Source organism: Quercus suber, unplaced genomic scaffold, assembly GCF_002906115.3.
Source record: "Quercus suber isolate HL8 unplaced genomic scaffold, Cork oak 2.0 scaffold_727, whole genome shotgun sequence".
NCBI lineage: Eukaryota > Viridiplantae > Streptophyta > Magnoliopsida > Fagales > Fagaceae > Quercus > Quercus suber.
Genome location: NW_027070167.1, coordinates 306,354 through 318,979, shown reverse-complemented (window position 1 = coordinate 318,979; position 12,626 = coordinate 306,354). Strand labels below are relative to the sequence as shown.

Sequence of the window (12,626 nt, the reverse complement as noted above, 5' to 3'; positions counted from 1 at the left end):
ATGAACTTCATGGCAATCCAATTAGGGCCATTGAAGTTGTTGCTGACGCTGTACCACTCACAAGGCCCATCGTCCCAATTTCAAACAGTCGCATAAATCAGCCCAAACTCTATCAAAAAGAAGAAACTGAAGAAAGTGTTCATTTGTTACCGTATATGATTGTGTGTGTGCATGGTAGGTCTTATGATTATGCAATGGCCTTTTTCCTATTCATTAATTTGTACAAAGTTGACGTGCAAGGTGTGTAAACAACAGGTTTTACAATAACTCCGTATTGAATCTAAAAATCTTGCTCCGAACTCACTCTCTCTCATCCCAATTGTCTATATAAAGCTTACTCCCACGAAAAAAATTCAACACCAGCAAAAAAATCAAAAAAAAAAAAAAAGGCACCCAATTTCACTAGTCTCTCTCTCTCTCTCTCTCTCTCTCCAATTAATTAATGGCTAGTTCAACTTCTATTCTTCCAAATACATCTATACCACTAGATGACCAGTGCTCCAACTACCAGCTGAACCAAAAAGATCAAGCCTCCTCCATAGTCGAATCATCTTTGGTACAACCAAACACACCACCGCTACTACCCCCATCAGACTGGGGCTCGACCCAGTTCATGACAGCTGATTCAGTACATCAGCCACAACAAAACCTTTCAACTCCACCACCACCAAACCATGGGTCATTCCATATCCCCATGGCTGAACCAAATGTGGCACAACCCCAAAACAACGTCCCGGCTGATCAGTACTACATCGTGCATGTTAATGACCCATCTACTTTGTCACACCAAAACTCATCAATCCCACCACCAAACCAAGACTTTAACAGCCAGCAGAGCCAGACTATTTCCATTGTAATACCCCCATCATCTGATCAGCCTAGCCCATCATTCACCATAAACCCCCAGCAGAACCAAAATCCTGCCTCCACAACAGTACCACCAAATTGGCGCTCGACCCAGTACATAAATACTGGACCATATCTGCCGCAACAACCAAATAACCTTGGCTTATGCCAGTACTCCACAGCTGAACTAAATTTGGTACAGCCAAATCCATCTTTGCCCCCCCAAAACCATGCCCCCTGGTCCCGTCCGTGCATCTTGCATATTGATCCATCAAATTTGCCACCAACAAGCCAGCAGGACAGCTCTAACACCCAGCAATCTGTAATAGCTGAAGCATCTGAACCAACATCATACAGCTTAAACCCACCATCTCCTTGCATCTTTATGGTTTCGGCACCCCAACCAACCAATGGCAACACCTACACACCACCATCTTCATTATCCACACCACTTCTAAAACATGGCTCAAATCCCATGAGTGGATCATGTCATAGTGATCAAGCACCACCACAACCATGTCCATCACCTCCACCACCTCCATCATCACCACCACCACCACCACTGGCACAACCAAGCCAGAACTCAAACCCCACCAATATTATTTCACCCCAAGAAACCCAAGCGTTTGATCCACAAAATATATCAAAACCTGCACAAACACTACAACAATTCCCTAGCCCACGCAAAAAAAACGTGGCAAACACAGCAGCCAACTTGGCAAACCTTTTACCAACAGGCACAGTCCTTGTATTTCAAGCACTAACACCTTCTCTTGCAAACAGTGTTGGGAAATGCCAAGGGTTCAACAAGTACCTCATCGGAATGGTCATTGTGTTTTGTGCTGCCACTTGTTTCCTCTCTTCCTTCACTGATAGCTTCGTGGTTGGCGACAAACTATACTATGGTTTTGCCACTTTCAAAAACTTTTGGGTCCTCAACAACGTATACGACTGTAACAACCCAGATGAAAATGTAAAGATCGAGGAATACCGTAAGAAGTATAAAATCCGAGGCGTAGACTATGTTCATGCATTTGGTTCACTGATTGTGTTCTTGATCTTTGCTTTTAGCAGTTCGGACGTGCTTCATTGTTTCTTTCCCCACGGTGGTGAAAATCAGTACTCAATGGTGTTATATTTGCCATTAGTGGCTGGAGTTTTATCGAGCTTCTTGTTCTCCATTTGTCCCACTGAACGTAAAGGGTTTGGCTACGCAGATTCTAACGCCGTACGGCGTTAATAATGGTGCATGTCACATTCTTTTTTCCCACTCAAGGTCTACAATATTGTATTATGAATAAAAATTTTTGCTCTCATGTCTACAATACTGCAATTAATACAACAGAGTCAAACATGAGACAAATAATTTTTATTTATATCAGTATATTTCGTACGTACTCAATTTAGCGGGCTGCATGGTGAATTTTTTTTTTTTTTTTTTTAAATGTTTCAAAATGTTACTATTAGTTTGTACGTTGAATATTGATGTACATAAAATAAGAGTATTGTTGTGAAAATTATAAATACTCTCTGGAGACTAACACATTTGTAGAGGAGAATGAAACATTTCCGGTATGAATAATTATTAATTAGTAAAGATTTACTACACCGGTATATATAATACAGATATATATGATTTTATTTATAAACTTAAAATATATACATATATGTGTGCATTTATGAATTATGTATTCAACAATACTACAAACACAATATATTTCACAATTTTTAAAGTAGCATATTGTAATTATTACAACATAACTGTCATTATGACTATAATTATCTTTGCTTGTATTGTACGAGTCCAAATCTTCTGTCCCACTTTTCCTGCTCCACTCTATACTCCACCAATAAATACTTACCACATGTTCATCTAATTAATTAAATATTATCATTATTGACTTATTAATCCTACAGTTATTAATTAATAGTATTACGTGGCAAATATTTATTGGTGGAGTATAGAGTGGAGCAGGAAAAGTGGGACAGAAGATTTGGACTCGTATTGTACACTAGTTACATTTTGTCTTATCAGCTGTTGCGAAAAATGTTAAAAAAAAAAAAAAAAAAAAAAAAAAAAAAAAAAAAAAAAAAAAAAAAAAAAAAAAAAAAGAGGGCCTAACCTAATATGTTGATCCGATAGAAGGTTTACATTTTATTAATCATAATATGATTGTGATAATTTAATCAGTTGTGATCCAAATATGCAAGCACATGCCAATCCATGTTTAAAATAAATAACAAAGAGGCATATATAGATCAATTTTCAGCTGGACAGAGGGGGGGGTGGGGGGCATTTTTTTTAAACAATAAGTTTCAGGATATAAAAGTTTTACCATTTTTTTTTTCCATAACTGTTTGTTGCACAATGTTGCAATTAATAGATAATGAAAAGGTACTATAAAAAATTTTAAAATTTAAATCAAGTATTTTTTTTTATAAGACATTGAATCATGTATTTTATAAACATAATATGTGTACTACAAAGTATATATTTATAAACTTACAAAAATCAAGAAAATAAAAAAATAAAATTTGTGTAAATATTAAAAAAAAAAAATTCGATATCTATAAGACATCTTAAATCAACGATATTTAAGTACTACACAAATAAAAGATATTAAAAATAAAATTCAAAATTTATGTATCTCTATTTAAATTGCAATTAATAAAGTATAAGGGACTAGCTAAAAAGAAACATTTGTTTATTTTCCTTTCTTACTTGAGATAATTCTTAAGATAACTATGGTAATTAGAGTTTAATGAATTTTCAAAAATTAAATTAAGGAATAGATATATACAATTGAGTAATGTTATAGGCACAAATTATTTTATAACATTTTTACAAACTATTGATATGATAAATTCTTACTAGTTCTAATCTGGACCATCATTAATATTACATTTTTATTTACTAATAATTATTTGATAAATGCTAAGCTATATCAGCAGTTTGTAAAAATATTGTAAAATAATTTGTGTATGTAGCATTACTCTATACAATTTATCACTAATGAGATTTTGACTTTATTCGGATAACTATAAATAGCCTTGTACTTTCTTATAGACTATATACTTAAAAAACAATAAATTGATATTTTATACATATACTTAATATTTTTTTAATTTATAAATAAGTTTTAAAAAATTGGGCCTAATAGAGCTTTGTTACTGGATGGGTTCATATGAAAGTGAAATTACTTTAATCATAACTTAGCAATTTAATAGGTTGTGAAATTAATTATATCTACTAATTTTTTCTCGAAAAAGAAAATGTATCAATAACATTATTCTTTAAATAAATAATTAATTAGTGGGGAACAAAGCTAGTTAATCAAAATCGGAGAGTAACCAAAGAGGAAGAGTTAAAATAATTATACGAACTCATTATGGTTATGTTGAAAAACATTATTCTTATTCTTGATGGAAAAAAAAAGGTAAAAAAGAATTCTTATTCTTATCACCATTAAGAATAAGAATGATGATTTTTGTTTTGGCTAAATCAGAATAATTTAGATTGTCGAGCACTGTGTCTTGCATGTTTAGTTATAATTTAAAGGTAATAACAGACTAATAGGAGCTTATTCTCCACACAAACAAAGAGGTGGTGTCCCATAAAACACCATCTAGAATTCCAGGACAAGGACAGATGGAAGCTTTCTTCTTTGCTGTTTTTTGATAATCACGTTTCATTCTAGCTCAATGGAGATTAATGCAGATTCTACAATTAATCTGCACCATATGCATGCGTGTTTTATGAGAGGTGGATGGAAATTATTGATATAACTTTAAGGTGGCAAATTATATGATCCTCATGTATACCAATCCAATTAGGCCATTGAAGGCGTTGCTGACTCTGTGCCTCTATAAAGGCCCATCGTCACAAATTTTTATTTTTTTGAGAATCACAATTTGAAACAAGCACGAGTATATGCATATATAATTGATCATTCGAAACTCTATCAAAAAGAAGAAGAAGAAAGTGCCCTCTCTCTCTCTCTCTCTCTCTCTCTCTCTCATTGTCGATATAAAGCTTCCTCCCACATCAAAAATTCAACACCAGTCCAAATCTCAAATTTTCTCTATCTAGTCTCTACATTAATGGCTGGTTCAACTTCTGTTCCACCAAATACATCTACACAACTAGATCATGTCCATTGCTCCAACCCGCACCAGCTGAACCAAAAAGACCAAGCCTCCTCCACAGTCGAATCATATTTGGTACAACCAAGCACACCATCACCACCGCCACCATCAAACTCGGCCCCAAACCAGTTACATTTGCCACAACAAAACCTATCAACACTACCACCACCACCACCAAACCTAGGATTTGCTGAGCACATTATACCTCAAGCATCTGAACCAAGCTCACCAATACCATCATCATTAGGCAGAAACCACAACCAGGTCAACCATAATGATCCAACCTCCACAGCACTACAACCAAATTGGGGCTCGACCCAGCCCATAACTGGACCATATCATCTACAACCAAGCCCTGTTTCATTCCAGAACCCCAGGGCTGAACCAAATTTGGCAATCCAAAACCATGTCCCTTGGTCCCTTCAGTGGATCTTGCGGATTGATCCATCAAATTTGTTACCACAAATCCAGGACTTTAACAACCAGCAAAGTCCAGCTGCTATTTCTGCTGTAAAAGTTCAACCATCTGAACCAATAACATACAACTTAAACCCTCCAGCCATCTTCGTGGTTTCATCAAACTCACAACAAAACATATCAGCACCACCACCAAGCCAAAGCTCAAATCCCACCAATGTTCCGAACCAAGAAAACACAGTGTCTGAACCATCAAACACATCAAAACCTGCACTACCACAAGGTCCACAACAACAAACATATGGTAACTCACAGAAAAGAAACATGGCAAACAAAGCAGCCAACTTGGCAAACCTGTTACCTACAGGCACAGTCCTCCTATTTCAAGCACTAACACCCTCTCTTGCAAACAGTACTGGGAAATGCCAATATTTCAACAAGTACCTCATCGGATCCCTTATTATCATTTGTGCTGCCACTTGTTTCCTCTCTTCCTTCACTGATAGCTTCATGGTTGATAACAAACTATTCTTTGGTTTTGCCACATTCAAAGACTTTTGGGTCCTCAACTACGACAGTGTTACCAGTCAAGATGTAGAAACTAAAGTCCGGGAAAACACGAAGAAGCACAAAATCATACCCAAAGACTATGTTCATGCATTTGGTTCACTGCTTGTGTTCTTGATCTTTGCTTTTAGCAGTTCGGACGTGCTACATTGCTTCTTTCCAGACGGTGGTGAAAATCGGTACTCAATGGTGTTATATTTGCCATTAGTGTCTGGAGTTTTGTCCAGCTTCTTGTTTTCCCTTTTCCCAACTCAACGTAAAGGGTTTGGGTACGGAGACACCATTCCCGTGCCCCATTATTAAAAGTCCAGCACCAAAAACTTTTTTACCATTTCTTGTTGCAATTATGATGTGATAATGTGTAATTTGTGAAAAATAAATAGTAAATTCATGTGTAAGTGATGGTTAATCACTTGCAATTTGTCAGTTGTAATAAAAAAATTATAGAATAATTTAAAATCCTAAAACTATCCAATATTAAAATTACATGTATTTTATATATATATATATATGTCATTTTTTTTTCCACTCATGGTGACAATACTTTTATGCACTAAATTTGATATGATGTTAACTTGTGACAAGTTTTGGACACATCCAGCATCCAATCGGGTTGAGTGTGAGCAGGTGTTTTGGACTCAATTAGAGAACTACTTGGTGATGGTTTTTATTTTTTATTTTTTATTTTTTATTTTTTATTTTTTTAATGTTTCAAGATCTAATTATAAGATTGCAAGTTCAATCCATTAGTTAGAACATTCTTGGTTTACATTGTACTAGCAATGTAAAGTTTGTATTGTGTACAATCTTAAACAGTTTTTGTAAATATGTGTACAATATAATACACATTTGTTATATCTATAATGTAAGATTTACATTAATAATATTATATAAAATCATAATTAACCATAATAATTATTATAAATGAAATGAGTGTGTTCAAATTTATAAATACTTCTAGTTTTTTTTTTTTTTAAAGAAACTGTTTTAAGAAAATTTTTATTTATAACTTGATAATTACAAGGAGAATGGATATTTGAACCTTAAAGGTTATATATATACTAGCCTCATTACATGCGCAAATCGAGTGTCATAATTTTATTTTATTTTTTTAAATTTGGATAAGTTTGTTTTAAAGATATGGATTAGTAGAAAAGTGTCCTATTTTGTAGGCATTTTAAGTGGAGTTGGAGATATATTATTACAAAGCCATGGCAATGAGACTTTTTTCTTTTTCTTTTTCTTTTTTTTTTTTTTTTTTTTTTTTTTTTTTTTTTTTTTTTTTATTTGAGTGTTGTAACATTACTTAAAGTTATATATATATATATATATATAGGAAGGTGCTGCAGAAAAATTGATTTTTGAAGCCTAATAATCAAAGTATGTATAGATCTAAATTGTTCAAACAAATCTATGAAGCATATAATGGTAGGCAATCTTCGAATTTCATTTGAGTTACTGAAGTAAAGTGATTTGATTTTTTATTAGTGATTTAAATCTTCACTTATATCTGTACAGGTAAATTGTATTACACATATGAGGTAAAGAACAGAATCCTTATTTCCTAGTAAAAGTAAGCATTGAAATATTTGTAATTTTCACTCAGTTATCCATCATATAAGAGATGCTTAAACTATTAAATGGTCTAAACTGCCCCCCAAAAAAAAAAAATCATAATTTTTATTTAAAAAATGAGTGTGATCCCACCAAGTTTGATGAGGCACTGTACTATCATACATATAGAAGTTTCGTTAGAAAGGTACAAGGAAACAGTTGAAGTTCTGTTGGACTAGGCCAGTGGCATGATGCCTGGGGGGTGTTAATCTAATAAAGGTACCCATAACATCCCCCACAACCCTCTCCAAAAAACCAAAAAAGAAGGGGGAGGAAATGTATTTATAGCATCAGAAGCACTTGTGGCAAGATGAACAGGTAAACGTTAACCCCAAAGCATGTTGACAGAGTTAAAAAGAGCTTACATCTACTCTGTTACAGACTGTGTTGTAATTTGGTACCACCTGTCTAGCTGATTGATGCAACAATGGGCATTATGAGAAAGTTCCTGACAAAGCAACATGAAATAGAAAAAGAAAACAAAAGGATTGAAATGTAAACTTTTAGGAGTATGAGTTTCTGGGTTCAATAGACCCAAGAAAGACCAAATAATGCAGGGTAAGATCTTTAAAATAAAGGTTATGACTACTAGAGCAGTAGTGTTCATTGTACTGTAATGATTGTCCTGTACATGGCACTATGGCTAGACTTTTAAAGAGTACTTTTGTACTTTTCCTTTTATTTCAGCTGAGGTGCACGATTAATTAGATTTAATTAGGGGCTACAGTTTTAAGTTACTGGGGTTCTTGGGTTCAATCCTGTTATAAATAGAGGTTATGATAACTTTAAAAGACATCTTGACTTTTATTTATCAATTAAAATTTAACTATTAGCCCAAAATTTTTTTAAAGGACTTATGGTTCACTTGATTAAGCACTCAAGGAAAGGTTTTCCCTTTATTCCCTCTAAGAAACTTAGGTTTTGATGGACAATTGAAGTATACCCTAGTCTCATAGCATTCTTAGTTGCGTTAGTTGCTATTAGAGCCAAAGACAATCCATCCTTGCATGAAGATCAAAAAAGTTGGAAGAGATTGAACTCCAATTGAAGTGGTTATCTAAGCGGATTGACAAGTTGTAGGCTTAAATGGTGATTTAGGAGGGGACTGCAAACTCTTGCATATACCAAGAGGTGGTCTTGAGGATTACATATATATAGAATATCCGATACAAGGTGAAATGGAGGGTGAAAAACTTCAAAGAATTTGTTCCATTTACTCTAACAATGATAATTTGGTTAAGGTGAGTATTTCCGTTTCATTACATAATAAAGAAATTGTTCAAGAGAGTGACATAAACCTAGTGTTAGATACAGGACCTAAGAGTAGTGTTCGAACAGGGAAGTTTTACACACACATTTTCGTTGGACAACACCAGTGATGTTTGATGGAAGTCAATGATGATGAAATTTAGTAATTTACTAATATAACATTATATGATGCGTCTAGCAATATAAGGAAGAGGTGATATATGATGGTCAAATCTAGAAGAGATAAAGATGGTGCTGGTCCAAATTTTGGAAGAAAGCAACTTGAAATCAAATTAACTGTTTTTTTTTTTTCTTTGGGGCAAGTGCTTGAAATTCAAATTTAGTTTTTCTTTCAGCACAGACTGTCCACAAAGTGAAACTAAAAAGAGAAACAATGTCTTAATTTTTCTGGAAAAGAAGTATGATGTTCTTTTCGCATTATATCAATAAATGTTACTTACTAATCAAAAAATAGGAAAGTCTCAACTAGAAGAATCTTAACAGAGTGTCTCACCACTTAAAACAAAGCATAATATGTTGAATTTTGTTAATCAAATGAAAAATGTTTTGTCCACAACACTTTCACAACAAATCTTAAGTAACAAGTTGTTACTAGTTCTAATTTGAACCCCTTTTAGCCCACCAGTAATAATCGGTCACCTACTATTTATTGTGAATTGTTAAGAAAATATTGTGAACATAGCATTTCTTTATTCAAATATGGGTTTTTTTTGGGTTAAAGTTAGAGAGTTAAATGCTCCAGCTACTTGTGCCTTATGTTTTCTACAGAATACCTTTTCAACACAGGTTTTTAATCTCCCATATTTGGTGAGGTTTGACATGAGAAATGGCTTAGAAATGTGCTAACAGATATTAACTATCATAAGAGAAGTGCTAGTACACAACATATCCATACTATAATGGTTAGTGAAGTCAAGTGTTACTGACATGATAAGGGCAGACAAAGCAAGAGGCTTTGTGGGCAGTTCCTGATGAGACAAGGAGAGAAGCGTGATGGCGACACACATTGTGAAAGGCACGAATGTTTCCCTTTTCATCTCTACAAACCAAAAACTCTACATCACCCAATCTGCCAGTGAAAAAGTCACCTGGGTCCTTTATGTGTTCAATGCATCCTACGGCCTGCCAGCCCCTGTAGAAGACACGCTCCAGTTCGACTTGGAAAAACGAAGGGTCAGTGTACCATGAGCTGGGTGGTGTCACAGCCTTTTCTACTGGAACCTTTGGGTTGAACTCATGGACCAATTTTCCAGCATCAGAGTTGCGGAGGAGATACTGACACACAGTCACAGAGGGAATGGATTTGCGTTTGCGTTTGTGTTTGTTGGAGTGGGTTTTATCATTGGGGGGCTTTGTGGATTGTAGAAGGAAATGGGGGTTCTTGGCTTTCAGGATCATCATCATCGAGTAATCAGCCCCGTTGGAGAAGCCCTGGGAAGAATACAAATCATATATACCATACAACCAGCAGGCGAAAAAAGTTTTCATTTTCAGGCCCGTTTATAGTTTACCCACTATAATACCCCTCAATGGAGTGTTAATTACAATTTACACCCATCAATTTGCACACATGTCCGCAGAAACCCGATAATTTGAACTAAAATCGTCTGTACCTACATGATTTCAAATTTTCAAGACGATTTCAATTCAAATTTACCTAGTGTACAAACATGTGTGGAGATGGCAATGGGGGCGGGGATCTAAGGATGAGGTCATTGCTCTTCCCTGCATGATTTTGTTCTACTCCATCCCACCTGTGACTGCTTGAGGAATTATTTTTAGGGTGGTTACTAAAAAATTTAAATTATTACAATTTTTTTCTTATACTATTTTTTAAACAACATTTTTACAATAAATCTTATGCAAAAAGCTATTATTTGTGGGTAAAAAAATAATATAGTATTTGGCCGAAATTAGAATCAGTAACAGGCTTACTACATTAGATTTGTTGTAAAATTATTGTGAAAATTTGTGAATATAGTAGCGCTACTTTTATTTTTGTTAAACCCAAATTTTTGTAATTCTCAAGTCAGTGCGTTCAAAATTTTTATTAAGATAATCACAATAGGTTAGTTTAGCATATAATACACATACATTATTTTGCAAGTCAGGGTGGTCCTGTGACCACCCTAACTTGCATGTAGAGCTGCCACTAATCCCCACCTCGTATGATGCGAAAAATTTTCTTACCCCATCGCTGCCCGTAGGGCCCTGTGAAGCCCACCGCACCCTGCAAAACTCTACTTCTTATTAATTTGGCCACAACTATTACAATTGTTTTTAATAAAATCTGTTTCGTTAATAAAAATATAGTTGAAATTACAAATAAATTTATCCTATCAAATCAAACTAATTTTTAGCAAAATTGAATAATATTATTAAAGTATTTAACAAGACAATATCACAACAAAGAAAAATTTCATAATACAAAATCAATGATTTAATAGTATATAAATTTGTTTNAAAAAGAAAAATTTCATAATACAAAATCAATGATTTAATAGTATATAAATTTGTTTATAATAAAAACAAAAGAAAATGTTAAAATTGGTACCTTATTTCCAACCTTGCTAGAGAAAAAAAAAAAAAAAAACAAAAAACAAAAAGCCTTGTTGGGTAGAATAAAATAAGCTGATGATATGTTTGTTTAAATAGTAGGATTTTAAGGTATGAAAAATTTACAATTTAACCCTTATCAATGAGGGGTGATGATGGGATGGGTGGGGCGGGACGAGGATGGGATGAGTCTAAAAAGTCTAAACTCATCACTGTCCTGTGGTGCGGAGATAAAATCACGCCCCATTTCTGTCCCACCACCTTTGCGGAGCAAGGAAAACCAATGTGGGGCGAAGCGCCGTGGGACGGGGCAAAATTGGCATCCCTATGCATGTGTGCATACCCATCAATGTAACCATAACATTTTTTTTTTTTTTTACATTTTCTTCTTACTAATTTTTTTTATTATACATTTTTAAGTATGGAATTGCTTTCATTTTGGTCCCTTAAGTTTGATATTTTCATTTTGGTTCAAAAAGTTTGATTTTATATTCAAAATGCCTTTTTGTCTATCTCTAGAGTCAAAGTTGTCACTTAGAGACTGTTTTGGTTTGGGCAAAGAAACGAAAAAATTGCAATATCGATAAATACTAGGGTACCAATTCTTTAGAAACCAATATTTTATTTCAAACCACTCAGTTTCTCTTCTCTCTCTCTCTTCCCACAATAAACACCATCCTCATCACTCTTGCTTGTTGGAATCCTAAACCAAAAGCGTGATAAAAGTTTTTCTCTATATACAAATCCATATATAGATATTCGACTTGGATTAAGTATATCATTCTCTCACAGGAAACGAAAACAACCCAACATTATAAAACTTTAACTAATTTATCCACATGGGTTTCTTTGAAAAACAAAAATCCAACTTAACTAAGCCATATATGGCTTTTTGACTTGGATTAAGCATGTCATTCCCTCACATTAGCTGAAGTGATTTCCAGAAGCCAAACACTACAAGTGCAACTAACAATGGCTGATCAAGGTATGTTATAAACAGGGGTGGATGGAGGGAGGGCTAGGCTGCTAGGGGCATGGCCCCCTTGACTCTCCAAAAATTTCTCTCCCCTCTTCTATTTTTGGTAAAAATAAAATAAAATAAATTTATACATAAATCAATCTATCCATCTATAATCAATACATACATACATACATAATTATATATATATATATATAAGTAAAGACCCCACGTGGGAGAATATGAGATTCTG

The 12,626-nt window shown here is 34.2% G+C and overlaps 2 protein-coding genes across 2 annotated transcripts; one reads left to right on the top strand and one right to left on the bottom strand.

Annotated features, from left to right (window-relative positions):
- Positions 1–352: 352 nt before the first annotated feature.
- On the top strand, positions 353–2,239 carry LOC112020082 (extensin). Its single transcript, XM_024052642.2, has one exon. It carries the CDS (start codon positions 443–445, stop codon positions 2,084–2,086), a length of 1,644 nt encoding a protein of 547 aa, XP_023908410.1. The 5' UTR covers positions 353–442; the 3' UTR covers positions 2,087–2,239.
- Positions 2,240–7,935: 5,696 nt separating this feature from the next.
- Positions 7,936–10,601, bottom strand: LOC136061298 (choline monooxygenase, chloroplastic). Its single transcript, XM_065766641.1, has 2 exons — positions 9,787–10,601; positions 7,936–8,038 (listed from the first exon to the last, which is right to left on the bottom strand). The coding sequence occupies exons 1-2, from the start codon at positions 10,345–10,347 to the stop codon at positions 7,958–7,960; spliced, it is 642 nt and encodes a 213-aa protein (XP_065622713.1). The 5' UTR covers positions 10,348–10,601; the 3' UTR covers positions 7,936–7,957.
- Positions 10,602–12,626: the final 2,025 nt, after the last annotated feature.

Excerpts from the sequence above, each read along its gene's own strand:
- LOC112020082 (XM_024052642.2), top strand. The coding sequence starts at position 443 with ATGGCTAGTTCAACTTCTATTCTTCCAAATACATCTATACCACTAGAT.
- LOC136061298 (XM_065766641.1), bottom strand. The coding sequence starts at position 10,347 with ATGAAAACTTTTTTCGCCTGCTGGTTGTATGGTATATATGATTTGTAT. Across the intron at positions 8,039-9,786 it reads GCTTTGTCTGCCCTTATCAT|GAACTTTCTCATAATGCCCA; the intron begins GTCAGTAACACT and ends TTGCTTTGTCAG.